Source organism: Misgurnus anguillicaudatus, chromosome 18 (assembly GCF_027580225.2).
Source record: "Misgurnus anguillicaudatus chromosome 18, ASM2758022v2, whole genome shotgun sequence".
Lineage (NCBI taxonomy): Eukaryota > Metazoa > Chordata > Actinopteri > Cypriniformes > Cobitidae > Misgurnus > Misgurnus anguillicaudatus.
In genome coordinates, this window is record NC_073354.2 from 26,487,783 (window position 1) to 26,515,731 (window position 27,949).

General features: G+C 38.3%; 2 protein-coding genes across 3 annotated transcripts; one reads left to right on the forward strand and one right to left on the reverse strand.

Annotated features, from left to right (window-relative positions):
* The first annotated feature begins 266 nt into the window (after positions 1–266).
* On the forward strand, positions 267–15,577 carry tdrd6a (tudor domain containing 6a). 2 transcript variants are annotated; one of them, XM_055185842.2, is made up of 16 exons: positions 267–586; positions 1,756–7,148; positions 7,250–7,374; positions 7,455–7,535; positions 7,618–7,648; positions 11,051–11,100; positions 11,190–11,244; positions 11,357–11,415; positions 11,509–11,563; positions 13,238–13,293; positions 13,375–13,435; positions 13,529–13,590; positions 13,674–13,734; positions 13,829–13,899; positions 13,983–14,031; positions 14,916–15,577. In XM_055185842.2, exons 2-16 carry the CDS (start codon positions 1,805–1,807, stop codon positions 15,077–15,079), a joined length of 6,324 nt encoding a protein of 2,107 aa, XP_055041817.2. In that variant the 5' UTR covers positions 267–586; positions 1,756–1,804; the 3' UTR covers positions 15,080–15,577. The 2 variants fall into 2 exon arrangements, with proteins under 2 accessions (XP_055041817.2, XP_055041816.2); XM_055185841.2 differs by having other exon boundaries at positions 270–586; positions 13,671–13,734.
* pla2g7 (phospholipase A2, group VII (platelet-activating factor acetylhydrolase, plasma)) lies at positions 15,536–27,623 on the reverse strand. Its single transcript, XM_073856222.1, has 11 exons — positions 27,469–27,623; positions 26,760–26,902; positions 26,525–26,675; positions 23,520–23,613; positions 23,369–23,437; positions 22,588–22,761; positions 22,255–22,366; positions 22,011–22,102; positions 19,829–19,999; positions 17,313–17,461; positions 15,536–16,258 (listed from the first exon to the last, which is right to left on the reverse strand). The coding sequence occupies exons 1-11, from the start codon at positions 27,530–27,532 to the stop codon at positions 16,158–16,160; spliced, it is 1,320 nt and encodes a 439-aa protein (XP_073712323.1). The 5' UTR covers positions 27,533–27,623; the 3' UTR covers positions 15,536–16,157.
* Positions 27,624–27,949: the final 326 nt, after the last annotated feature.

Consider the following 27,949-nt stretch of genomic DNA (forward strand, 5'->3'; position numbering starts at 1 on the left):
ACAAGTTATCAGCTATCAAATATTGTGTATTGTAACGTAAACAATTTGATATTGTGCCATCTTATTCATATACACGTAAGTAGATAAAATTATTTCGTTTTAATAAATGAATATGGTCTTAAAACGTGTTTATTTATATTGGGATTAAGTGCAGTTAAAATATCCCCACATTAATTTGACCAAAATATAATTATAATTGTGAATATTGTAATATATCTGTGGTATCTGAACCAATTGGTGTTTACTATGCATCAAGATTTGTATTTTGCGTTTACGTTACGTCCATTTTGTTGAACTTCCGTCTGACCTTAAATGGGCCAATCACTTAAGAGCACGAGACCAAGGCGCGAAAGCTGCTAACCTCATATCAAATTACTTCACTTATTTTCATCTTTACTTGGTAACTTGTACAGTTTAAGGAGTTTTTGTGCTGAACCCCGTACTTTTCTTTCCATCGTGTTGTATGGTGTCACGAGGTGGCGATCTGTATTGTTTTTGGTTCGGGTTGCTTTACTGAGCCTCGAACGTGGACAAGAAGCACAGATGTCGTTGGCAAACGGTACAATTAAGACGGACACGTGAAGTGGTGAGTGTTTGTAATAAATATATGTCGATTAAATGTGTACTACTTGAAAATGTTTGACATTTGCCGATATTTTCTAATTAGCGTGTAGATGTCATCCCGTTTTTCGAGTTTAACGTTAAATCTCAAACTCTATAACGTTGAAGTTGCGCGTTTTTTAGTTCGTTAATTTGACAATATGGGTGAAGAGTCTGCCGTGACATCAGTTTTATTTTATTAAATACTTTTTAACGTGAAATTGTGTGAGGTAAATCCTTTTTTAACTTGAAATTGTGTAATGTAAGTTTGATTTGTCGTCGATGAGAGTTTAAGGCTAACGTTATAAGTTACACTAATCGAGTGTTTGGTGGCGCACACTTGTCCTGGCTGTTGCATCTGCTGCATTTCATGTTGAATGTTAACTGAAGTTATTGCATTGCCTCATTTGCAGAACTTTTAAAGTTGTGTATTAAGCGTTAATTAAAAAAATTACAAACTACAGAATCCTGATTGATCCATCCTCAAATTAAACGTAACAATTGTGTCCAGACACTGGTGTGTGTGTTGATCGCATTATTTAACTTGATTCTTTGCTCAACACTAAGTTAAAGAATCAGTCTCTCTTATTAAACCTAGATAAATGTGTTACTTATTTAATATGGTTTTAATTTGGTGCATATGTCGGTAGTTGCTAGTCACGTGTTGTAGTTGCACTACTTTTATAGTTCTTGTTTAACACGTGTACTTTTGGTTTCTGTAGGTATGCAGTTTGTATTTTAACTTATATGTATTGTAATGTAGAGTATTTATACTTACAAAAATGTATTTGCTGAAGTGGAGGCTGTTAAACTGCAATTTATAGATCTTATTGAAAAATTATGAAATGCCCTAATTTAGACTAAGGTTATAAAGTTAATCTAATTGATAAGTTAATTAGTTTTACCCTAAATTTTTGCTGTTGCTAAACAAAAGTTTGTCAACCATCCATCTGCAAAACATCATGACTTACAATGTAGGGTGAATTTGGGTCAGTTGGGACAGGTTTTGCCATCTCAATGTCAAAAAGTTTTACAGTCTACGTGAATTCACCCTATATGATGTCCTATGATGGTGTTTTGAGATGCTCTAGTCTCCATGCAAATAAAATGTATTTAAGTACCCATATTAATAGTTTTTCCATTTTCTCTTTCTAGATACACCCAACACCGGGTCATCGAAGAGCGAGTTGTGGAGAAAAACACAATGTGTTCTATACCGGGACTCCCATCAACAGGTTCAAATGTACCTGTACTTATTTCCCGAGTAAATGTAAACCCCTCATGTGTTCTGGTAGAGTTTTGGGGTAATTTTGACCAAGACCGGAAGTTTGCATATCAGCAACTGAAAAAGGAGATTCAGTACCCTAGAGAGGTGTTTTGTGAATCTGATGGAAATCCTGGGGACTTGTGCCTTGTACGTGTGTATGAAACATGGTACAGGGCACGTGTCGTATCAAAAGATACTGAGGAGTACAGTGTGTTTTTAATTGATGAAGGAAAAACCCTACGTGCCACAGTTAACACGTTAGCATGGGGCAAAAGTGAATTTTTCTATCTGCCTCCTGAGGTTGAATTCTGTGTCCTCGCTAATGTCTTACCACTGTCTCCTGCGAACAAATGGTCAACAATGGCCTTGGAGTTCATGAAGACCTTCTGCGGTAAAAGAGTTAGCGCCTCCGTTCAAGATGTTCTCGTGCCTCATCGAACATTCCTACTTGACATTCCTTGTCTGTCCAAACAGATGTATGAAATGGGGTTTGCAAAAAAACTGTCCAGTGAAAGGTTCAAAGAGTTTGTTACAAAGTCTATTCAGGCTAACAGTGGACCTGCAGATCTTCAGAGAATTTCATCCATTGTGAGCAAGCCCTTGGAACCCATTGAGCCAATGGAGAAGCCGCAGTCCTACATGTATCCAGAGTTGCAGACCGATACTGTTGAGACTGTGGTTGTCACAGAGGTGTCAAGCCCATTTAGAATATTCTGTCAACTTAAGGTGTTTTCTCAGGAGCTAAGGAAGTTAACAGAACAGATAACTCTGCATTACGAAGGAAGAATTGGAACACATTTTGCCAGACCTGAGAATTTGGGCAGCCCATGTGCATCAAGAGGAAATGATGGAAAGTGGTATCGTTCTGTGCTGCAGCAGGTCATGTCTGCCACCAGTGTGGTTGAGGTTTTGCACGTGGATTATGGGAAGAAACAATTCGTACAGGTTGAGAACGTCAGACCTCTTGCCTCCGAATTCTTCAGAATGCCTGTTGTAACGTACGTGTGCTCTCTTCATGGAATAGCTGACAGAGGTGTTGGTTGGACATCTTCACAGATTGATTTCCTGAAATCTCTTCTGCTCAACAGAACAGTGATTGCCAAATTTCAGTATCAGAGCCTTTCAGAAGGTGTCCACTATGTCACGATTTATGGAGAGGAGAACACAAACATCAATAAGCTCTTTGAGTTGAAACAGAAATGCGTGCTGGACTCTGATTTGACCAGTATTGATTTTGCTGTTCAAAAGAGCCCATCGTCTCAGAGCAAAATTTCAGAAAGAAGTGAGAGCAGACTTCCAGATGAAACTTACTCTGACCCTAAAGAGAACAAACCTGTGTTTTTTACAGAAAGCCTCCCACCTAACACTTCACATGTAGCTGTTGTGCAACATGTTGACAGCCCTGGAAAGTTTTGGGTTCACACTCAGCGTTACGGCGATGAATTCGATCAGCTAATGAACAGCCTTGGACGTTTGTACGATGATCCAACCAGTACAGAAAATTTGATAAAGAAGCCTGTTGCTGGTCTCCTCTGTGCTGCTAAAGCACAAGATGGTGTGTTCTATAGAGCAGCTATCTACAAGGTGATCGACAAGAAAGCAGACGTTTACTTCCTTGACTATGGGAACACAGAACTTGTTGATTGTTGCAATCTTCGACAGTTGCCCATGAGATTCCAGCAGCTACCAGCTGTGGCAGTAAAGTGCTCACTCCATGGCGTTAAATCCAAACTGAAACACTGGGATGAGAAGGCCACGATGTACTTTTTACAAATTGTTGAAGAGAAAGTACTTGATCTGCTTGTAGTTAACAAGTTTCAAGACACCCATTTTGTTCAGCTGGTGGACCCCAGTTTAGAGGGTGAAAATGATATAAGCAAGTTGTTGTGCAAAGCAGACGTGGCAGACAGCGAAAAGAGCTTGGTGGAGAATCCTGCCATACGATCTTGCAGTTTAAAAACGGCACACACCACTGGTCTGTTCAAGACAAGTACTCGACCTCAAACACCATCCAGTTCTTCTGTTCTGCCAGAAAGTGCTTCTGCTTTCAAGGAGTATTTATTTCCAATCGGAAGTTCACTGGAGGTAACCGTGTCCTACATCCAGAGTCCGAATGACTTCTGGTGTCAAAAAGCCAAAAATGCAGCATGTTTAGAAGTGTTGATGCAAGATATTCAGCGCTTCTATGCTCATAGTGAAATTCAGCATCCTTTCGAAGCAGCTTGTGTTGCCCGTCATCCTGATACTGGCATATGGTACAGAGCCTTGGTCATTCACAAGCACCAAACTCCACATGTTGATGTGTTGTTCATTGACTATGGACAGACAAAGAAGGTTGCCATTGAGGATCTTAGGAAAATAAATCCAATGTTTTTGAAGATGAAAGGACAAGCATTTCGTTGCAGTTTATATAATCTGATCCACCCAGTCTCTCATTCAGCTATGGATTGGAGTCCTGAAGCCACAATGCAGTTTCAAGAATTTGTTGACACCGCAGCTTCCACAAATGTGCCTTTGAAATGCACCATTTTTGCCGTGATGTATGATTCCCAGAAAGTGGTGTTCAATGTGGTGGACTTGGAGACGCCGTTCCAAAGCATTTGCAATCTACTTGTCCAAAGACATCTTGCTGATCGCGCACCTTCTAAAAGAACTCCTGTCCCGCCCTTTCGCCTGGACACCTACTACTACTCCACACACGGTATCAAGACTGGTTGTGAGGAGAAAGTGAGCATCACCTGTGTGAAAAGTCCCACGCAGTTCTTTTGCCATCTGGCAAGGAATTCAGACCAGGTGGATGAACTTGCCGACAAAGTCAACTCCCTGTGCCGTCAACTAGAGGTTACCAAGTGTCCTCAGACATTTGGAACGGTTTGCTTCGTAAAGTACACAGATGGACTTTGGTACAGAGGTCAAATAAAGTCTACAAAACCATCAGTTGTGGTTCATTTTGTGGATTATGGGGACACACTTGAAGTTGATAAATCAGCCTTGCTGCCGGTGCCAATTGAAGCTGGAGAGATAATGACAGTCCCAGTGCAGGCAGTAGAATGCGGACTCTCAGACATACCAGACGACGTGCCATGTGAAGTGGTAAAATGGTTTCAGAAATTTGCAGAGGGCTTTTCTCTCAAAGCTTTGATTGTGGCAAAAGATCCTGGAGGGAAACTAATGGTGGAGCTTTATGATGGAAAAACTCAAGTAAATGCATTGATCAAACAGAAGTTTCGCCATGAAATTCCTAGAAATGAACCAAGCACATTCAAAGACTTCAGCTCCAGGAGCAAAAATGCACAAAGCATGGGAGACCATGTGAGAGAGCGTTCCATGGAAGTAAAGAAATATCCCATGGATAAGGTTCAGCGATCCGGTGAAAGTCATGCAGCACAGAAAGTTAATGGTTTTGAATCGAAGCGGAGCAAGTGGGGACTCCAAAAAGATGCCGAACCAGAACCAACCAAGGATCTTCCGATGTACCATAATGACCAAAAGCAACCCAGTTCACAAAGAAAGCCAGATAGTGGATATGAGTTGACGCGCCCTTGTCAACCTCTGAAAAATGATAATGTTATAACCAAGCCCCAGACTTCTCTCAAAGAGTCTGACCTCCCAGTGAAATTAATAAAACCAGGCCAGGAAGCCAGCATCTTTATCTCACATTGCAACAGTCCTCTTGAGTTCTTTGTTCAACTGGCAACAGAGGAGGATGACATTTATTCACTTGTGGAGAAGTTAAACGATGACCAATTGAAGCATGTTAATGTTAATCCCAGTGATATTCATGAGGGAGATTTGGTTTGTGCAGTGTTTCCTGATGATAACTCATGGTATCGTGCAGCAGTAAGAAAAAACACTGGTGACACAGTTAATGTTGAGTTTATTGACTTTGGAAACTCTGCTGTGGTTTCTCCGTCAAAAATATGTCGTCTTGATCAATCTTTTGCTTCATTTCCAAGGTACAGCATCCACTGCTCGCTAAGCAATCAGAATGTTGACGGCACAGACCAAAGCACTGTACCCAACTTCAAACAGGTAGTTGAACAAAACGTCGATAAGGTCATGTGCACGTTTGTGAAGCAGTCAGGGACTGTATGGGAAGTGAAACTTGATATTAATGGTGTTGTGCTGGGATCCACACGTGAGGATGAAAGTCCACCAGTGGTTGAGCTTAAGACCCCAAGTGTCAAGCAAACATCTGATGTCAAGGAATGCACCTATTACAAAAACCCTGATGTATCATTTGGAGAAATGCTCAGCGGTTACGCCTCATTCATCAGAGGTCCTCAGCTCTTCTGGTGCCAGAATGCAATAGCAGACAAGCTCCAAGAGATTTCGGATGCGTTACTGAATATCAGTGATGTGTTGGGGAATACATTGAAGGAGGACTCTGTACCTTTGGGAAGTGCTTGCATCGCCCTTTTCGCTGAAGACAATCTGTGGTATCGTGCTAAAGTAACATCTAGGGACCAAGACACACTGTCAGTTACTTTTATAGACTATGGAAATGAATCCAAAGTGAATATAAGCGAAGTGAGAGCACTTCCACCTGAATTATCTGATGTTCCCCCTCAAGCATTTGACTGCCAACTTGAAGGTTTTGATCTTTCCAATGGTGTCTGGGATGAAAAGGCAGATGATGAGTTTTTTGAGCTCATTAATGAAAAGCTTTTAGAAATCACCATTGAGAGAATGGGAAACTCTGAAATGCCATACTTTGTCAAGGTGGAGTGCGATGGTGTTCTCATCAACAATGTCATGCAACGGTATTGGAGAAGCCTTACATGCCCATCAGTTGAAGAGTTGAGTGGAGCAGAACTGGTTTCCTTTGAAGATTCTGTGGCATCTGAAATTAAAGTTGGCTCTGACGAGGACACTGATCTTGTTGCAAGTAAAATATGCACCTCAGGCCTCAATATTCAACATGCTAACCAAGAGCAACCTAATGAACCAAATTATACAGAGGTCGATGAAGCACAGGGCGAGCCACTTGTGGTGAATGATGAAAATCTTCCCTTAGCTGATTTGAGTACGAGTATGGTGTCCTCAAGACCCCTGGAATCCACAAGGGATCCAGATCATGAACCAATTTCTGATGTCACAGCAAGTTTATTAGACCTGACAAACCAGAATGATGGTGCCAAAGAGACACCTATGGATCCAGTGCCCTCTCATCCAATTTTGGCATCTGATAGTCCCTCAGAAATTATTCCACCAGAGGCTGATTCTGAATTGTGCGTTGTTGAGGAACCAGAGTCTCCACTATATGCGATCATTCAGACAGGTAAGATTTTCAACACAGTTATATACCACTGTTAGAGTTACAGAATGCATTACACCATTATTCATACGAGTGGTCTCAATATATCTTGATTATTTTTTAAGACTTGGGCTTTATCAGGCGAGCTGCGGAGAAGAAACCTGTTGGATCAGAGTGTGTTATTTGGTCACACGTAAGACGACACTGGTGCAAGGCACAAATTTTAAAGGTTTCTGAAGATGCTACATTGGTAAATATCACTTCACTCATTCACACTGGTTGTTGCACCTTTGTTTTGTTCATTTCATATTTATATGTTTATTTTTACAGGTTTTGCTTGTGGAGCATGATTCTGAGGTGGTGGTAGATCCATTCAACATCTTTGAGAGAGTGCCAGAACAGCCAATACAGGTGTGAAATAGTGAAACCATTTATTTGTATATAAATAATTCTAAAATGTAGTTTATTCATTTTTTCACTATTATATTTACAGCCTTCAGGCATTGGAGCTGCAGTTCCAAGTGGTATGTTTCTGTTTTGTTATATTTTAATTTGAATGAAACAACACGTTTTAATAGTACAGCCTCAAAACCTTCTTTGTCTGTCCATGATTTACGAACTGATTTTAAAGCACTAGATTATGCTGCTAATAGGGATGGGCATTTATCAAATTTTTTCATTTCGATTAGTCCATAGGTCTGAAGAACGAGTACTCGATTAACTGGGGGTGGGGCAATCAAAGGGGCGGGGCATATGCGTCATGGTGAAAATAAAAATATTTTTATTAAAAACACTCAAATATTTGAAGAAACTATAACAGAACAATAAACACATACTTAGATTATTAATGAATTAAATGTTTTTTAACCCTCTGGGGTCTAAGGGGTTTTTAGGGCCCTGGGGAAGTTTTGACATGCACTGACATTTGTGCTTTTTTCAGTTGCTTAAAAACATATTAATGGCAAAAGTCTCATAACACTGCGTTCAGCACAAACTGGGCTACAATATCATATAATCAACATGTATGTACATGTTTGTATTTTTGAGAGAAAAATGTTTATGCGTGGTTTTTGAAAAAGCAAAAATTTTAAGTCACTGATATAAGTCCACAAAACTAATTCTAAACATGTTTTCCCAAGACTTTTCAAAACAGGATCTAGTAGTCTAGAGTTTTTTCTTCAAAATGATGTGAAAATCATTCGGCCTACTCGTTCACATAAAGCAAGATATTGAGTTACAATTTCTAAGACACTTTTGCTTGGGAAAGGCTGTATGCGTGGAGGCGGGAATGCTCCTGAATAATCAGTGATTGACAGCTGAGAGACCAAAGGGTTGCATAATGAGCCACATGAGCCTTGTGGGGATGTTTAACAGGAATGTAACTTTCTCTGTAGTAAAACCATGATGGTTTACTTTTCAATTTAAATGTAAATACACACTATATATATATATATATATATATATATATATATATATATATATATATATATATATATATATATATATATATATATATATATATATATATATATATATATATATATATATATATATATATATAACATTAATTTCACATGTAGGCTATAAGTTACCTTTTAAAAAACCATAGTAGCCTAATCAAAGTGAACACAGGGTTTGTGTGCAGCAAAAAGCTCAAAAGAACAACTGCCTATCGTTGTTTGGACTCTTAGTTGTGTTTTTGTAATCATTATATCATTATAGTAGAAACACAACAAGAGACAAGCATGATAAACTTGCACGATAAACTTGCTCAATGTTTGTTTACAGCCGCCGCCATTACCTCACGTGTTGCTCATGAAAGCAGCCGACTTGTTCGACTTCATGCGGCGCTGCAAAGATCGACAGCCGGGTGACGTCAAACTACCGCGAGAGTGATCCGCGAAATCATATCGAAGAGTTTGCTTTTAAATCGCTCTCGCGAAACTCTGACGTCATTTGGGTGCCCGTTCTTGTGGCGCCGCATTAAGTCGAACAAGCCTCTTAACTTATGTGTGCACATGCGAGGGCTCCTGTGTTTAATAAACGTGCTGTGCGGAGATATATGCTTAGACGCAACTAAATAAGGATTGTACTGTTTGCAGTCGCGTATTTTATAAGAATACCAAAAACCGCGTCGATTTCCTGACTCGCGTGTTTGTGCATGCGTTTCCCATCGCGTGAACTGTTTGACGGAAGACAAAGAAAACACTCGCGTCTGGAGATAGTGACACACATACGCAAGTAAATAAGGATTGTACTGTTTTCAATCGCGTATTTTATAAGAATACCAAAAACCGCGTCGAGTTTCCTGACTCGTGTGTTTGTTTATGTGTGTTCCCCTCGCGTGAAATGTTTGACGGAAGAACAATGAAAACACTCGCGTCTGGAGATACTGACACACATACGCAAGTAAATAAGGATTTAGATGTCATGTTTTGGTGCAATCGGATGAAACAACAAGGAATGGAGAGACTGGGTTGTGGTGGACTGGATTGCGTATCCATTGACTGCAGGAGGCACAAGTTATGCATATGGATGTCTCTGCTCATTCACTTCAATGGCGCGGGGGCGTGGCGATCTCTTCTCATTACAGATAATCAGGTAACATTAGAAAGACGGTCCCTCTCCTGCTTCTCATACAGTTTACACCGAATGACAATATATGTTTTCGATCTCACTTACATCATTTAAAAGCTGACATTCCAAGCATTATGTAGACATTTATCTTTTGTTTATAAGACATGTATTCGTGAAGTTACAGTTAATTTTCTGACGCGTTTCTGAAATGGCTTCACTGAGGGAGAGAGAACAAAACGCGCATCATGTTTATTTTCTTAATTTTGCGAAAAGCACAACATTCTGTTTTTATTGGGAGTGGACAGAAAAAAAACTAGACACTTTAACGTTTCAAATGATGTATAAATCATATCTGTATGTCCAAAATCAGCAGAGTTATCTAAGTCTCTTTACGGAGTGATTGAAAAATAAAGAGTTGGCGGCGCCCGCGCCGCAGCCGACCCCAGAGTGTTAACAAAAACCTCTTACAGTAATAGCTGTGTGATGAAGTGAAACTAAAGGGTTAATAAGCACAAACCGAAGCGCTTTCTATATGACGGACTCTACATAATATTAAGCTTTGATTCAACATAAATGTATTATAGATCATGCATCTATCTGCATAAAATGCAAGACTTCAACTAAGTTTTCAACTAAGTTATGTACAGAAAGTTTAACTCCTGTTGTGGATTTGCACCATTTACAGCGTGCTTTTAAACACGTTCAGTCAAAGCACAAGCTTCATAACATTAAGCAGCTTTAAGTCTTTTGCTATCATTTTAGCGATTAGCTGTGACGTGTTGTCCTCTCACCTGTTGTCAGTCAAGATGTAATGCTCTTATGGCATCTCTTGACGTTTGATGTTTAAATATGAGATGATAACCCATTGAACTTTTGACGGCACTGTACATTTTGCAACTGACTGACTGTGTTTCCGAAAATCACGGCATCCTTTTAAACCATATGCCTCCGTGATGTGATGTGAGGTGTGGCCGGCTTCATAGGATCGCGGAAATATCTGTTTGTTTTTAAATCATGCATGGTAATGTTAGGTCTGCATAGCTCAGCACGACGTCAAACACACATCTTCAGACCCAGTCTTTACTTCCACAGGCGCTTGTAACACTAACCAGACATCCATATGCCGCCATAACCAAAATAAATTAATAAATAAACCCACATGATCATCGTTTTCGTGATCGATCATCGATGCTACGTCCGAGTACTCGAGCAATCGAGTACTTGTGCCCATCCCTAGCTGCTAAGTTGAAGGTATACATTATCACATGTAATGTACAGGTTTGTTATGTCACATTCTGAAAGGGAGAGGTTAACTACAAAGACTTACATACTTTTTAAATGTTGTATAGATGAGTTGACCGAAAGAGTACTTGCTGCGCCAGTGAAGGATGTATACCAGGTAAATGGACTTTTAATGTCACAAAATTGTTTCATTTAATGTTAACAGCAGTAGCATTTAGCAACACATTTTACATTTATTTACAATAGGCTGAAGATGAGGAAAATGAAACGACTCCCATTGCATCCTCTGAGGAACCAGATGGTAAGTTTCAGTGTATGTACAACGGCAAAATGACTAGTGAATTTTCGATATTATAATATTTTCTAAATAGATTTTCTGTTTTGCTTATGAGTTTGTTTTTTATTACATTAAGGCGGCAAGAGTAGCAAATATCTCATTGAGAAGGATCCAGGTGCTGAACCTGGAGTACAGGTAGTGTACTGTTCTTGCAGTCAGTACATGGTTTTTACCTACCCAAATGTTGTCACCCAGTGTCTCAACATGAATTCGTATTCATTAATTTAGCTTCAAGCAAAGGGATCTGTGTCCTGTTCTGATGCTTTGGTTGAAGATTTTGAGGGTAAGTGACCTTTTTCTTACCTACTACTAATTTTTAAAGGCAAGTGTAAAATCATCAGTCTGTTAGTGTTTCTATTATACGGCCTGTCCCACTGTATTAACCATAAGTCATTAAAATCATGTCCATGAGTGGAGTACCCACAACTATGAGCATGAGCGTATGCGCACGTGCACATTGATGCATATAGACGGTTTCAGCAGTAACGACATAAACAAGTGCCTGTCGCGGTCCGCAGTAACTTCTGGTAAACTTTGCTAATAATAAATAACAACAAAGTACTTTAAACGTAGTTTATTTATATAACAAGCAAAAAAACAACACATAGATTACCTAGGAAACCAAAACATTAGTTATTTTTGACGAGGCATTTGTTCAAGAGATCAGTTTAGCAACTAGTTAGACCATTAAAAAAACAAAACCGGAAGTAAGGTTCGATCCAGACGTGTATCACGTGCGTCCGATGAAACCGTCTATAGGTCTTATACATAATGCATACATATATTTTGAAATATAAAAATCTAAATGATGATCAGATATACAGTTCTTAACAAACGTGCGTCTTTATAGGCACCAAATTCTTTCTCCGGCGGTGGGTGCTCGTGACAGCGACAAACAATGCTTGGGTTACTCGGCAACGAAAAATGCTATGAAGGGGAGGGGAGGGAAGCGGCGCGGTCACGTGAAGCAACTGTGCGTATGTGCTTGGCAATTTCGGTGTTTGCTCGTGCTGAGCCCCGGAGCACACAAGAGATCGGCGTATTTCTGCGTGTTTATTGTAGCACTTCCACTAATGAAACATGTGAGAAACTTTTTTGGGTTTATAATGTTTCTAGCTGCGCTGAAAACTCGTTCTGATGGTGTACTGGTAGCGCAGATTGATACTTTTTCGTGACCAAGAGAGAACAGACGTTTCTCAATCCGAAGGCTGCAGCCTCCGGAGGTCGCTGCTGTATATGTCATCAAGCCTGGTTTATTATTTTCAGACATTTTCAAGTCGTAAGCATATTACAACAATGTAGGATTAACAAAGAATAATAGTCAACTTTATAATTGTTAATGTTATAAGTCTTGATGACGTATGCAGCTTGCATATTCGACTTCTGGTGGCTACAGTCTTCGGATTGAGAAACGGCCAATATCTTTCCTCATTGTTCGGCCCCCAAGCAAGCGGGTCATCACTGATAACAGTTGCCTTCCCTTGCAAATTAGCGCATTAACTCCGCGTCTGCTGGCTGTTTGAATTAACACAAACCTGAAGACATCTCACTGGGCGAGATTGTACTTTATATTTTTCATCATTTGTGAGGTGCACACCACCGTGGGGCGCACTTCCCGACCGCTGGTTGACTCCACCACCGAGGTGGTGCTATGGTAATTACAACCGTCCCAGCCCTAGTCTTCAGGCATCAGTCAGTATTTAGTGTGACCCCCCCCCCCTTGGCACGAAACACATCTTGAGCTTTTTTACCCACAACTACTGCTTCTATTTAAAAGTTAGTTCAGCCATGGACTGCTTTTATAACAAGGTTTCTGCCTATAGGACCTATGTGTTTACCTTGCTAACAATGGAAAAACAACTGTGACACCTTGATATCACGAAAAAGCATTTTTGTTATCTGTCCAGTACCTATATGCTTTTGGCTTCATCACCTCATTTTGTTTTTGTGCTTGCAGATGCATCAGGGGCAGCATGTGCACAACTAGTTGAAATACCAACTACTGCCATGTGTGTAAGTATACTGAAGCATCACACTTTCTAAAAATAGACTTTAAAAGTAAACATTGTGTAAAATCTAAAATTTGTACTGAAGTCCGAGCACCCACAAAGGGAGCCTCAGGAGGACAGAAATACTTCAGCTGGAGAGCAAGAAGGTAACGTACATTCACACTTAATGCATTGCTGGCACATTTTGTGTACTTTGAATCGACTCAAATTTTTATTCTTTGTAAAATGTGGCTGTTTAGGGGCTGCAAAGAATACAATGGATTTACTGATGGATTTCCTTGATTCTCATCTTCAGGATAAGGTGTTTTGACTTGTACTTACCTTTTAAATGTTCACACCACCCAGTGGCTGTGGAATATATTGTTTCTTGTCATGTTTCAGCAGGTAATGGATGATGCAAGCAGGACCACACCTGAAATAGATGCCTTGCTTAAGGAGTTTAACAGTATGGGAATTTAATTAGTTGTGCAATTGAAAGTCATTTGAAATTACTGCTTGGGCTTTTAGTTCTAACGATATCTGTTTGGTTTTTTTTGTAGATGTTACTGAAGATCTTATTGTTCTGACCAGTGATGATGGGGCAGAGTCAGACGATGCATCCGATAGCACGGTATTATAACTGTAGTGTTAATTAACTCTGTTAAAACCCAAAAAATGTATGCAATTTCTTTCATGTTTAACTTTGTATTTAAGCTTCAGGGAGAAGTGATGGAGGTCTGCGCTGATGCTGAAGAACCGTCACGTAAGGCAGTTTTATTCTTATTTTAGTCTTATTTTGTGGTTAAATGGTGAGTTAAAGGGATAGTACACCCAAAAATGAAAATTCTGTCATTATTTACTCACTCTCATGTTGTTACAAATCTTGTATATATTTTCTTTGTTTTGTTAAAGACGAAGGAAAATATTCACTTCCATAGTATTATTTTTCCTACTATGGAAGTGAATGGGGCTCACAAACGGTTTGGTTACAAATATTCCTCAAAATATCTTCTTTGTTTTTAACAAAACAAAGAAATATATACAAGTTTGTAACAACATGAGAGTGAGTAAATGACATACTTTTTGGATGAACTGTCCCTTAAAAGGATTAGTCCATTTTCTTAAAAAAAAAAAAATCCAGATAATTTACTCGCCACCATGTCATCCAAAATGTTTGTCTTTCTTTGTTCAGTCGAGAAGAAATTCAGTTTTTTGAGGAAAACATTCCAGGATTTTTCTCATTTTAATGGACCCCAACACTTAACAGTTTAAATGCAGTTTAAAATTGCAGTTTAAAATTGCCTTTTCAAACGATCCCAAACGAGGCATAAGGGCAAAAGTGCATATTTAAAATTTTTCTTGCCAAAAATGACAATCGTTACGATAGATAAGACCCTTATGCCTCGTTTGGGATTGTTTAGAGTCGTTTTGAAACTGCAATTTTAAACTGCATTAAAATTGTTGGGTGTTGGGGTCCATTAAAATGAGAAAAATCCTGGAATGTTTTCCTCAAGAATCATAATTTCTTGTCGACTGAACAAAGAATGACATCAACATTTTGGATGACATGGTGGTGACTGGTGAGTAAATTTTCTGTATTTTTTTAAAGAAAATTGACTAATCCTTTAATACAAATTTATTTTACAGGCTTACAAGAAAGATCTGATTTTGGCAGCTCAGAGGAGCAAGCTTCAAGAGTCACTCATCTGACATTGAAGGTTGAGGACGAACCTGATGAATCTGTTATTTTTGTTGGTGTTTTGCGAGACCCTCAGGCAGAAGTATGTGAGCCAGAACAGAAATGTGACTAATTCAAATCGAATTCTGGTGAGGTACAATTTACTTTGCTAATGTGTTTTTCCTTTAATTGCCAGCAGTTTGGTGCATTTTGCAAGGGTGTTATTATGTTCACATACTCTACTAAACTTAAGGTCTATGTGGATTACTACCATAATCCAGTTTGATAGCAATGAGCACTTCTACTTTTTCACACAAATACAATGCATTATTTCTCATTCTCAGGTTTAAAGGCTGTTTTGTTTGTTCCTTTCATTACACAGCCTTTTTTGATTATTTGATGCAGTTGTAAAAAATTTATAATATCCAAATTATCTTTGATTTTCTGGAAGTTGCTCTAACATGTTTACATTGGTGGAAATGGGTTAAAATTTTGTTTAATAAATATGTATGCAGCACTTACTGTACATGAATGTACGGTTATGGTATGCTGTTATTTAAGTGTTTTGTATGTTTAATAAATTGAAATCTAAGGAAAAATTTTGTTTAATAAAGTTCAGAAGACATACAAACACATCTTGTACATTTCTACACAATACTGCTAATTTTTAGGAGATAGTCCTAAACATTTCTGTACATTAGTGTATAAAATTGAAAACTGATTTAAATGAAAATTAGAAAATCACTTATAATGTTTTCAGGAATGAGGATATCTGAATTGTTCTCTTGATAGGGCAGCACAAGCAGGCTTTGATGAACAGTTCATAAAGTTTCATGGCAGTTCATTTTTTAAAATCCTAATATCAAAATTAAAAAATATATTTACAAAACCATTAAGGCACAGGTTTAAAAAAGATGCTGTATATTGCACTGTCTGCTTTGCAAGTATGTGAGGAGTGGTACCCTTTATAAATGTAAAGTTTGTAGTTTAGCCTTGATTCAATTACTAAATAGAATTTACATCTGATCACTTCGCACTTCGAAGTGCAAATTCAAAATACACCCCAAAATATTTCTTGCGTTTTTACAAACTGATTTTCTACTATATAATACATGTAGATTGTGCTTTTCAAACTTGTAGCTTTATAAACCTATTTGTTGCAATGTAACATCAAAAAATAGTTGTACTGATAAACATTTCCTATTGCTTGATTAAATAGATGACTGTGGTATAACAATATTGGTTCCTTGAATCAAGTTATCATCTTTTCCATCGATTAATGGATCCCACTGATTAAAGTTTCTGTCCAGAGCTGGAAATAAAGAGAAATAAAATTAGTCTATGATATGTGAACATCACAAAGACAATCTTTAAATGCATAGTAAATGACATGCATACAGTAAAACAAATGAGACACTGTCAAAGTACAGAACACAAGATTTGCATGCTCTACAATGATGATATACAAAAAAATGCTTGAATGCATGAGGAGCTGGATTATACCATACAACGTAACACCTTTCATGTGTGCGCGAGAGAGAATAAGGGGGTGTGCACACAAAGGGACTCATTAATAAAATGCTGCGTAGAAACCATCCTACATTTGATCTTACGATCATTTATCAAAAATGCGTACGTGTGATTCCTAAACCGAACTTGCGCATAGAAAATGTGCGTACCCCTTTCATTAAGATGTGAAATGTATAAATTGCAAATGATTTTGAACTTGTGCGCAGCTGAGCAGTTTCAGACCTCAGTCTTTAAACTTTGCCTAATTAATGTCATAGAAATATAAAAGAGCGCTTTTCAATGTTTAAACCCAATTGCGAGAAGCAAAAATGGCTTATATTGCCAAAAACCTGCAGCATTCGGACAAGCAAAAGTGTGTACGTCTGCTCAGAACCTGACATGGCGCTAAGCACTTTTCCACGTCAAAAACAGTTTTTATAAATATAGACTTTGCCATGAACTTTTGCGAGTAAAAAGTTGGCGGACGCCGCCTGGCATTTTCAGCCCCGTTTCAAAGCTTTGGTGTGCACGTTTTTCTAATTATATATATAAAAAGATTTTGATTTCAAAGAAATAAAAAAAAGTTGACTCCAAAATTCCAAAAGTTGTGTTTATCTATGAAGACTTACAAAAGGTGTAAATGCCAAACTTTTGTTAAACACAGATCTTACTTTTTTGCGATGATTCAAAAGTCTGATGGGAAAAATTAAGGGCTTTTTTTCAAGGAAACCAGTAACCTGGTAACTCCCAGGTTGGCCTACAAAAATACGTCATCCTTGCGGCACTCTGTTTTCTAGCACTACAGAGGGCTGAAATACATCGAACCATTCATACTAAAAAAAAATTAAATAGCTTACCTAAATGCTGTTGAAGAAAAGCCAAGGTTGCTTTGTTGGAAAGATCCATTGCAATATATGGATCGATCTCGCCTTTCAGATTCATAAGCTTTCCAATCCAGTTACCAGTAAGAAATGTGAAATCAGGAAAGCTCTGATGCACTGTCCCTCTGCCAAGACACAGCAAAGAAGGACACAATTACATTAAATCCATTCTTCAGATAGAATAACAGACATGAAAAACAGAAATAAATTACTCCAACATGACCTAATGGCAATTTGTTTGTATCTTATATGGTGTACGAACTTGTACGATCTCTTTCATACATCTTTGTACGACTTGCCACCAAAAGGAGAAGTAAATAGATTGTTCATGCCAACGTCCACAGACCACATGTGGGTTGAAAAGTTGCTAGGGTCACGATCAAGCAGAGGTTTTACTTTCTACTTAAAAGTATTTTTTCAAGTATTTGTATTTTATCAGTGTTTTTCTTTGGAAAACATACATTCCAAAGCATATTAACGACTCAAACTAACTGTGATTTCAGATCGATAAGGACTTACTGATCAAAAGCCACAGTACTTAAAATATTGGCTGTGCAATTCAGAATAGTTTGCGGCCACGTATTATTGGTGTATATTGGCATTTATCGGAGCACCCCTAATAAAAACTAACTAGAAATACACACTGTATACTACCATATAGGGTGCTCCGATAAATGCCGATATACACTAATAAATATGTGGCTGATAACTATTCTGAATCGCACAGCCGATGACATACACAGCTATTTCATGTACTATGGCTTTTGATCAGTAAGTCTTTATCGATCTGAAATCACTGTTAGTTTGAGTTGTTTATAACATGCATTTGAAAAAGCAACGCTCGTCAAACATAATCATTATAAATATTCTTAATTATCATGAAAATACCAGAAAAGGTTTGAAGAACAGCAATATAAATATATCCTTAAGACATTTCATGGAGCTGCGTGTCATAGCCATAGATATGTATAATAAACATCCACATTTGGCGGCCATCTTACCACAGGGCACTCGCTCAATCGTAGCATTGTGTTTTAAGGATGCCTGTAATTTTAAATGACCATAACTTGCTTAATTTTCTACCGATATTTAAACGGTTTGGTTTGTTATAAACGTCAAAGATGTACCTATGACATACAAAAAAATCTAACATTTTCATGACACATGTTAAAACATCCAGAATTATAGGCATGTTAAAGGCCGAGTGCACGATGTTTGAAAAACGCTTTGGAAAAGGGAGTCGGGCCGACTACCAAAACACACTTGTAGCCAATCAGCAGTAAGGGGCGTGGGGCGTGTCTGTCAAAAGAAGGTCCAGATTCTATTGTGGTAGGGGCGTCTTTGTTTAGGAGATTTCAAATGTCAACATTGGCTTTCAAACATTGTGCACTCCGCCTTTAATAACGTTTGTAAGAAACCAAACCATTTGAAAAACGGTAGGAAATTGAGCAAGTTATGGTCATTTAAAAGTACATGCATCATTAAAACACAATGCTACGAGTGAGCGAGCTCCCTGTGGTAAGATGGCCGCCAAGTGATGACGTTAGAGACTTCACAGTAAGACATCTAGCCTTTATTATACATATCTATGGTCATAGCTGCGTGTGTAATGGTTCTTTGTCTGTAGCGCATATTGAGTTTCTGCACAAGAGCGCCCTCTGGCTTTTGGATGTTGCGGCATTTAGCCGTAATTCATTGAGAAGAAGAGCAAGGGTCATCCCTAACAAATACACAGTTTGCTTACACTACTTAAAAGGGACGAGACACAGTTAAAAATGAAATAAACATATTTAATAACCTATACTTATATCATTATTTTTTAAAAGACCATTTTAAGAGCTGCAAATTAAAATGTGAAATGCAAAAAAGCATGGTTTTTCACAAAAAACTAAGTTTTATCAAATGATCCACTTTACATATCAGCCTTGGTGTTTCGGCGTGGTATAAAATAGCAGGACTTATTGAAAATTCATGCAAATTAATTCATTTGCCTGATGCCTTCAGAGCTGCAGTGTAGGGGTTTTCCCCAACACCTGACTTTAAAACATGCAATCAGCAATATATAGATGCGTGCTTTTACTAGTAACCTGCTCTGTCCTTGGTAAATATATTTCTGCTGCATCAGTGACCAGGGCTTTTCTTTCTATTCGTTCGTTTATCCTCTCTGCTTTTCCTTTGCGTTTGCACTGCGTATTTGCCAGATAGTGCGAAAGAGGCAGTGTATTGCTGGCGTTAGGTCATGTGCGGGCATTCTTGCCTGATTCGTAGATTTTGAGAAGTCCGTCATTCATCAGCCTATCACATGTCAACCTGACCTTACTGTACAGCAGGCAGGCCAGAACAACCGGCAGGCCACCGGGAAATGTCCCGGTGCGCCAGATGGCGAGTCCGCCCCTGGTTTTATAAATGCTTTCCATTCACTTCTAATTCATATAAGTAACCCACCTTGTAAAATACAAACAAATTCCTTTGATATCAGGTTGATTACTCACTTGATGGTTATCATCTTTCTGGGTATGACAGAAGAGTCCAGTTTCTTCATACGGATGATATTCCCAATCCACTGGAATTTTTCGGAGTTGATAAAAAAGATGGGCTGCTTTACACTTGGGAAGATCTCATCATTCAGAGGAAGCATCCAAGTGTCCAATGCAACACCGCACCTAAGAACAAACATTTAAGAGATTTGTTTTTTGTTCTTATTAAAATGTAATCTGTTCCTGAACAAACAGGGAGTGCAGAATTATTAGGCAAGTTGTATTTTTGAGGATTACTTTTGTTATTGTACAACTACAGTGCTCTTGGTCAATTCAAAATGTTAACAAACCCTCAAACCTGAACATTTAAGTAGTAAAAGTGAAATTTTGGCTTTATTAAGAGAATATTTCTATGTACATCATTATTAGGCAACTATTAGCGTGCAGAATTATTAGGCAACTAAATGAAAAACAAAGATTTTACCATCTCACTTGTTTTTTTTCACCTGTTAAAGTGAGAATAATAAACAAACTCTACATTTACAAAAAAATAAAACAATAAAAAATTAAAAAATATATAGACTTCCATTCACGGATTCAGTCAGTTTCTTGATCTGGTCTGAACCAACATTTTGTGCAGCCACAACCACAGCCTCCCAGACACTGTTCAGAGAGGTGTACGGTTTACCTTCACTGTAAATGTCCTGCTTAAAGGAGTAGTCCACTTTAGAGATGGGGTCCATTGACTTCCCACAGTAGGAAAAAAAATACTATGGTAAGTCAATGGGCCCCATCTATAAAGTGGACCACTCCTTTAAGAAGGGCTCAAAAGGTCTTAATAGGGTTTAAGTCAGGTGAAGAAGGGGCCATGGCATTAGTTTTTCACCTTTAAGCCCTTTACTGGCCAGCCACTCAGTTGAGTACTTTGATGCATGTGCTGAAGCGTTGTCTTGCATAAAAAAGTCTTATTGAGGGATGCGGATTTTTCCTGTACCACTGCTTGAAGAAAGTGTCTTCTAAAAATTGGCAGTAGGTCTGAGAGTTGTTTTTTATTTCCATTTTAAACCCAAAAAGGTCCAACAAGCTCATGTTTAATAATACCTGTCTGTGCCTGCCTGCCTGTATAGTGTAGAAGACACTTTCTTCAAGCAGTGGTGGGAGGGGGTTTGCATCTTTCAAGAAGACTGATTATTTTACAAGACAACGCTCCATCACATACATCACAAGTGCTCCACTGCATGGCTGGCCAGTAAAGGCCTTAGAGATGAAAAACCAATGACACGGCCCCCTTCTTCACCTGACTTAAACCCTATTGAGACCTTTTGATCCCTTCTTAAGCAGGACATTTACAGTGAAGGTAAACTGTACACCTCTCTGAACAGTGTCTGGGAGGCTGTGGTTGCGTCTGCACAAAATGTTGGTTCAGACCAGATCAAGAAACTGACTGAATCCGTGAATGGAAGGCTTGTGACTGTTATCGAAAAGAAGGGTGGCTATATTGGTCACTGAGTCTATATATTTTTTGTTTTTTTATTAATTTTTTTGTAAATGTAGAGTTTGTTTATTATTCTCACTTTAACAGTTGAAAAAAAAAACATTTAGTTGCCTTATAATTCTGCACACTAATAGTTGCCTAATAATGATGTACATAGAAATATTCTCTTAATAAAGCCAAAATTTCACTTTTACTACTTAAATGTTCAGCTTTGAGGGTTTGTAAACATTTTGAATTGACCAAGAGCACTGTAGTTGTACAATAACAAAAGTAATCCTCAAAAATACAACTTGCCTAATAATTCTGCACTCCCTGTATAACTTGTAAATGAATGACAACCATGTAAAAACTTTCCCTCAACAGTAGGGAATCTTGCTAAAATAAGTCATTTGAATTATGATTAGTTCATGCTATGAGGCATATATAAAGAATTTAGATCTACCAGCATTACGGTTGCAAGTAAAAAATTCTTAAAACAGGAAATTTGCTTAAAGTTTACACAGACAGACATCAGCAAGATAGAAACAAGTGCTAACCACAGTGACTCAAAACAGTTTAGTTTTCGTGATAAGTTCTAGCCTCAACATACTGTGCTCTTTCGAAAAACAATTTACTCATAACCATGTTAAGAAAATAACATGCTAGTTAGACTTGACATTGTTAGCTTTTTTAATATTGCTTCTATTATTTCTCATCACATACTTGAATTTGACCTCCTTGCACAAACATTCGATCACCGTTGCACCTCCAAAGGAATGTCCCATAACTGCTATCCTGCACAAATCCATGGAATTCTGAATACAAAAAGTTTCATCATCACCAATGGTCCACTTCCATTAGTTTTTTTACAGTATTATACTAAACAACTATAAAAGCAGTTTATTTCTGTATTCATAAAAGTATTACATTTTCAAATGATACTTAGTAAACTTATTGTAATATTCACCCTCATTGTTGATAAGTCAAACGTGCTCTGTAAGACGTTTTTCACAGTCGTTCCTGAATTAATATCGAAGAGGATATTTAAAGCTCGGATGCATTCATCAGCTCTTTGCTTAACTTGCAACATAAACAGAAACCCTTATTTGCCTAAAGCTCAGTGCACCCATGTAGACAGTCCATCTTTGGAGATTAAACAAATAAGGAAAAACAATAGCCTTTTACTTGCTTTCCTTATGTCAACAAAAACAAATTTCCATGCTTAGAATAAAATATCAAATGAACATTTTTATTCAGAGTTTCATTGTATAATAGTAAACCGAGTAAAGCAAGAGAACTCACTTGCTTGTTTCTTAGAGGAATCTCTTCCTCGCCTAGTTTAAGTGCCCTGTAGTACATCCAGTCCTCCTCCAGGTTTTCGGATACAGGCTTGGATATGTCACATGACGCATGCTTTTTTGTCCCTGGTTCAGTATGTTCTCTGAAGGAAAATGTTGCAGAAGCAGATTCGTCTCTGCAATAAGAAACAATTTAGTTAAAAAGGTATACAGATGATTTAGCCATTAAGCTTCACCAACGAATTAAACTTTAATTTCTGGCAAGTACTGTATCAGATTATACAATAGCTTTCTGTGAGAATCATAACAACATTTTGACATTGTTGTATAGCTTCAGAAAATTTAAAATATAAATGTTCAATCGACTTGAGAGCCCACTCGCTTTTACTAAACTGTACGTAATATTCATTCTTGTGTTCCACAGAACATACAGGTTTCTATCTACCTAGCCCTTTAAACTACCCTAAACTAGTTTGAATTCACACCCTACAACCTGAAAGTCTATGTGTCATTGGCATTGTGGTTCTTTGTATGTCATGTATGAGTCATGGGTAAAAATGTGATGACTAGTTTATACTATTGTTTACATACTTCTCACACACGTTGGCTATTATAACATACAAAAGCATTCATAATACACGGCCAGGAAAATTGCTGAACCATAACTGTGACCATGTCAGTTGGCTGCCGGCTGGTTAGAGAAACAACATACAGTACTTGGCTAGTAAGTTAAAAAGCTATTTGACAGCTCATAAATAGGTATAAACTACTGAAAGAATGTACCTGTGTTCCACAGCAGAAACAATAAAGCCCTGCGAGGCCATTTCAACACATATGGCCGAATATAATGTCCTGAAAACAAACAAAAACACTAAATTATAAGGCATTATAAAATATTCTAATGTTAAGATCTATGCCTTCAAATCAACTATACCTGAAAGCTCCTAATCCATGCGAAAATATAATAACAGGATATTTCCCATCTGGTTTAAAAGATGCATTCCAAGCTGCTGGGACTTTATAAGAGCCTAATGTGAACAAGCAGTAAGGTAAGTGGTAGGTAAGTGAAAAGTTAAAAAAATACAGTGGCAAGCCATATTTAAAAAAGGTACACTCCATTTTTTTTAAAATATGCTCATTTTTCAGCTCCCCTAAGGTTAAACATCTGATTTTTACTGTTTTGGAATTCATTCAGCTTATCTCCGGGTCTGGCGGTACCACTTTTAGCATAGCTTAGCACAATCCACTGAATCTGATCGCGCCAATAAAGTAACCAAAGAGTTTCGACACTTTTTCAATCTTGACTCTTCTGTAGTTACATCGTGTACTAAGAATGACAGAAAATTAAAAGTTGTGATTTTCTAGGCAGATATAGCTAGGAACTATACTCTCATTCTGGCGTAATAATCGAGGACTTTGCTACTGTAACATGGCTGCAGCGGGCGCAATGATATTACGCGGTAGGGCTGCACGATTAATCCTAAAAGAATCACGATCTCGATTCATACATAAATGCAATCTTCATTTTAAATGACGCCGATTCACGTGCATATACAGTATTTCCCTGTATTGAGATGCTGCATTCACGTGTTCACGTTTTTACATTACAATCCAATATGCTATAATATCAGTCAAACTTGCTAACACACTAATACAGGGTAAAACCAAACCCTATTCATTCACCAATCAGACCCAATTGTTTCTCTCGTCTCTCATCTTATTTGCAGCATTCCGCTGTCACTCGAGTGACGTATAACAAGGTGGCAGACCTAAACACAGTCGTTTACTTGGTGGATTTGGAGCGGCAATTTAAACAAAAAAGAGAGGATAAACGAGCGTCATTGTGGAAAATCCTGGTGGCGACGGAGAAGGTGACAATGCAACACCCTTGGTTTCGACAGAAGGCAAGGAAATTTCTTACCTCCGGACGTTTCTAAATCGGAAGGCTGCAGCCTCCGAAGGTCGCATATGCAGGCTGCATACGTCATCAAGCCTGGTTCATTTGAGTTAACGGAGCATTGCATTCGCAAATCAAAATACAAAAAAATACGATGAACTAAAATAGTAGTCAACTTTATAATGTTAATTGTTAATATTCTGAAATATATGTCTTTATGATGCGCATCTTAGAAATGCGACCTCCAGAGGCTGCAGCCGTCAGATGAGAAACGGACTCTGTGTTACCGCCACAAGTTTTCCATTGGAAAGAGTTTTTAGCACGAGAGGAACATTATAACATGTAATTTACCAAAACACAGGTGCTATTTAACAGCCAACAAATTTTAAATTAATCTAAATTTAAAGGGGTCTAAAATAAGGAAAAGAGACTTTTAAGACATGTTATTATAACTAAAGTCATGTAGCAAATTTTTTTAAGTTAAGTGCATAATAAATGTTTTTGTAAATAAAAAAGATAATTGGCTGAGAGAATCGGGATCTCAATTCCCATGGAGAAAAATCGTGATTCACATTTTAGCATGAATTGTGCAGCCCTATTAAACAGTGCCTGAAAATAGTCCCCCATTGGTAACTTTCAATAGCCAGAATGAGAGTATAGGTCCTAGCCATATCTGCCTAGAACAGGGATTCCCAAAGTGTGGTGCGCGCACCCCCAGGGGTACGCGATCTGCCACTAGGGGGTGCGCGAGAGGAAAAATGTAATGGCGGTCTGTTTCTTTAAGTGGGATTTTTCCATACAATAAATAAAAAAAATTAACAGTAAACATTTCCTTTGTAATGCTTTTATTTTAAATAAAAAAACTACAATTAATTAGTTTTTGATAGAAATGTAGAAGACAGCTGCTGTCTTTTTCTACGCACTGCTCTTCTGTTATGCACTGCAGCCGCTAAGTTATATGCGTGCCAATTCGTTTCATTCATTCCATATATATTATAAATATGCTTAACTGGCTGAAATCAGGGAAACTGTCAAGTGTGGGACGTCTTATGATAAAGTTGTTAGTCACGAAGGAGGAGAGGGACCAAGAGAAAGAGACTTTTTATGGCAAAAATAGAAATAATGAAATGTGACGAGACATGGGCATGTCTAATGCACAGGATACGCGAGCAATGTGTTTTCATGCATGGTAGAGAGACCGCACGCATCTAGAGCGCACTGGTAAACATGAGGAAACTCTCATATATCATCTATTAGCTGACGGCAGTAATTGTAAGTTTTTTACCATAGTAAACTCGAATGGCATCTAAATATCACAGTGGTTAAACGCATACACGGGGGCGCGCATCATGTACGCTGAGCGTAGCTGCATCTGGTAATAGTTTCAGATGGTGCAACACGCGTAAATATTTTTCACAATGTCAGACGTAGCTTAGCTCGACGTAGGACTTACACCCAACTTCTTAACGTCCAGCTGTTGCAACCGGCCCCTGGTTATTTGTGCATGATTAAACATGAGTCTTTAAAAACAAATCTTTTTAGCGTGTTTTTTTTTTTTTGAAGTGGGGATTGGGGGTGCGCAAACCCAGTTGGGACATAGAAGGGGGTGCGCAGGAATAAAAGTTTGGGAACCTCTGGCTTAGAAAATCGCAACTTTTAACTCTCGGCCTGTCCCAGCACACGATGCAACTACAGAGGAGCCAAGTAAAATATCGAAACTCTTTGGTCATTTCCCAGCGCGATGCTAATGGTCTAATCAGATTCAGTGGATTATGCCAAGCCACGCCAAAAGCGGCACAGCCAGACACGGAGACCAGCTGAATGGACTCCAAAACGGCAAAAATCAAACGTTCAACTCCAGAGGAGCTGGAAAATTTGCATATTTTCAAAAAAAGTGGAGTGTCCCTTTAAGTGCTGAATAACATTATTTTGTCAGAAATGGTAATGATGAGCGGCCCATATTAGTGCCATAACAAACATAACAGATCATTAAAGACAATTCGTAGCCTATCCAATCATATGTCTGTACTAGTCATGATTACCAAAGAAGTAGTTGAAGATTCTTTCACTTAGTGCTCTATTCATTTTCATGAAGTCTGCCAGGCCGTTAAAATACTCTCTGCACGGGACCCAGTCTGGCAACTGAGGATTTTCTGATGGTTGGCACGGATAATACAGTCGGAAGAATGATCCCTTAGGAAATTTTAAATGACATCTTTTAAAAAGTTTGCTTATGATATAAAAACATTATAATAACCTGAATTCCATCGCACTTACCTGAACTGTGTGGCCAACCATCACGTCTGTGCATCCAACCAGATGGGGTCCTTTTCCCCGTGGGATACCCAAATGGTTGTGGCAATTTGAATTACCCATTGCGAAAACACCCAGCCAGTTCCACTTAAGCTTATATTTTAAATCTAAAAAACCACATACAAGTCATTGTCACAAGTTGTTCTTGTGACCCATCATCACACACACGATTTTTAACTAAGTTTGGCTTTCTGTTAACCTTGATTCTGGCGCCTGTCAACTTTTAACTCAATAAGAACTTCCCAATAAAGTAAGTGTTTCTGTATGCTGTGTTTTCACACATTATACTGAATAAAACAACAACCTTTTAATGGTAAGTTATAGACCAACAGAGACCATTATAGCTATACAAGTTAGTTTAAACCAATACAATTACCATTTTAACCATTACGTGTATTAAGAGTGTCTGTGATGGTTCCTTTTGTTTGTTTTAGCAGCAGTGTCATGTCTGTCAGATAAGAGATCAGTTGACATTAGCTGATGTCACTGCGATTACTGTGACATGTTTTGCTTATATGATAAAGGTTCAAATGACTCATTATAATAGTTTGACGAGTAAAAAATATATTTTACACCGATGGGTCTGTCAAAACATCTAAACTAGTGTCATAATCTAGTTGTTTACTGTTAGCACACTAACCGGCTAGCATAGTAAAGTGTTGAAACCCCTTACCCGACGATGATATTAAGTGTTCATTTGCCTTAACCAGAGGACCCAGTCTGCCGAGCCTAAACATGAAAGTTAAAAGTCTAACAGGCGGAGCTTCATCCGGACTACACCTTCGCTGTCATGGGGTGCGTTCAAAACGGAATATTCCTCCTCCGAAGTGCACTTCAAGAATAGGACGCCACATAAACAATCGCTCCGGATATAACTGTTAAATAACGTTGACTTTCATTACTCTGTTTGCCAAGTTTATTTTAATCGGAACTTATTCTATATAGTTTGTACACCAAGATTTTTCATCTTCGAAGGGAATAGGGCACAGGGATAAAAACTTCCGATTGGAATTCGCCCATGTACAGATCCAGCTGATGGCAGATCAGCGTAAAAGCTGCTTCCGGGTTTCGCCGATTCACTACGGTTGCCAACTGCCAAGTTTGAAACACTTTTGGTTGTCTTTTTCCCGCTGGTTGAAGGTGGAAGGATTTTG

Coding starts and splice junctions, on each gene's coding strand:
- pla2g7 (XM_073856222.1), bottom strand. CDS start 27,532: ATGTTTAGGCTCGGCAGACTGGGTCCTCTGGTTAAGGCAAATGAACAC. Junction 22,103..22,254: donor TTGACTTATCAACAATGAGG/GTGAATATTACA, acceptor TTTTGTATTCAG/AATTCCATGGATTTGTGCAG. Junction 17,462..19,828: donor AGAAAGATGATAACCATCAA/GTGAGTAATCAA, acceptor GTGTCTTGGCAG/AGGGACAGTGCATCAGAGCT.
- tdrd6a (XM_055185841.2), top strand. CDS start 1,805: ATGTGTTCTATACCGGGACTCCCATCAACAGGTTCAAATGTACCTGTA. Junction 11,416..11,508: donor GTGCTGAACCTGGAGTACAG/GTAGTGTACTGT, acceptor TCATTAATTTAG/CTTCAAGCAAAGGGATCTGT. Junction 13,294..13,374: donor TACCAACTACTGCCATGTGT/GTAAGTATACTG, acceptor TTTGTACTGAAG/TCCGAGCACCCACAAAGGGA.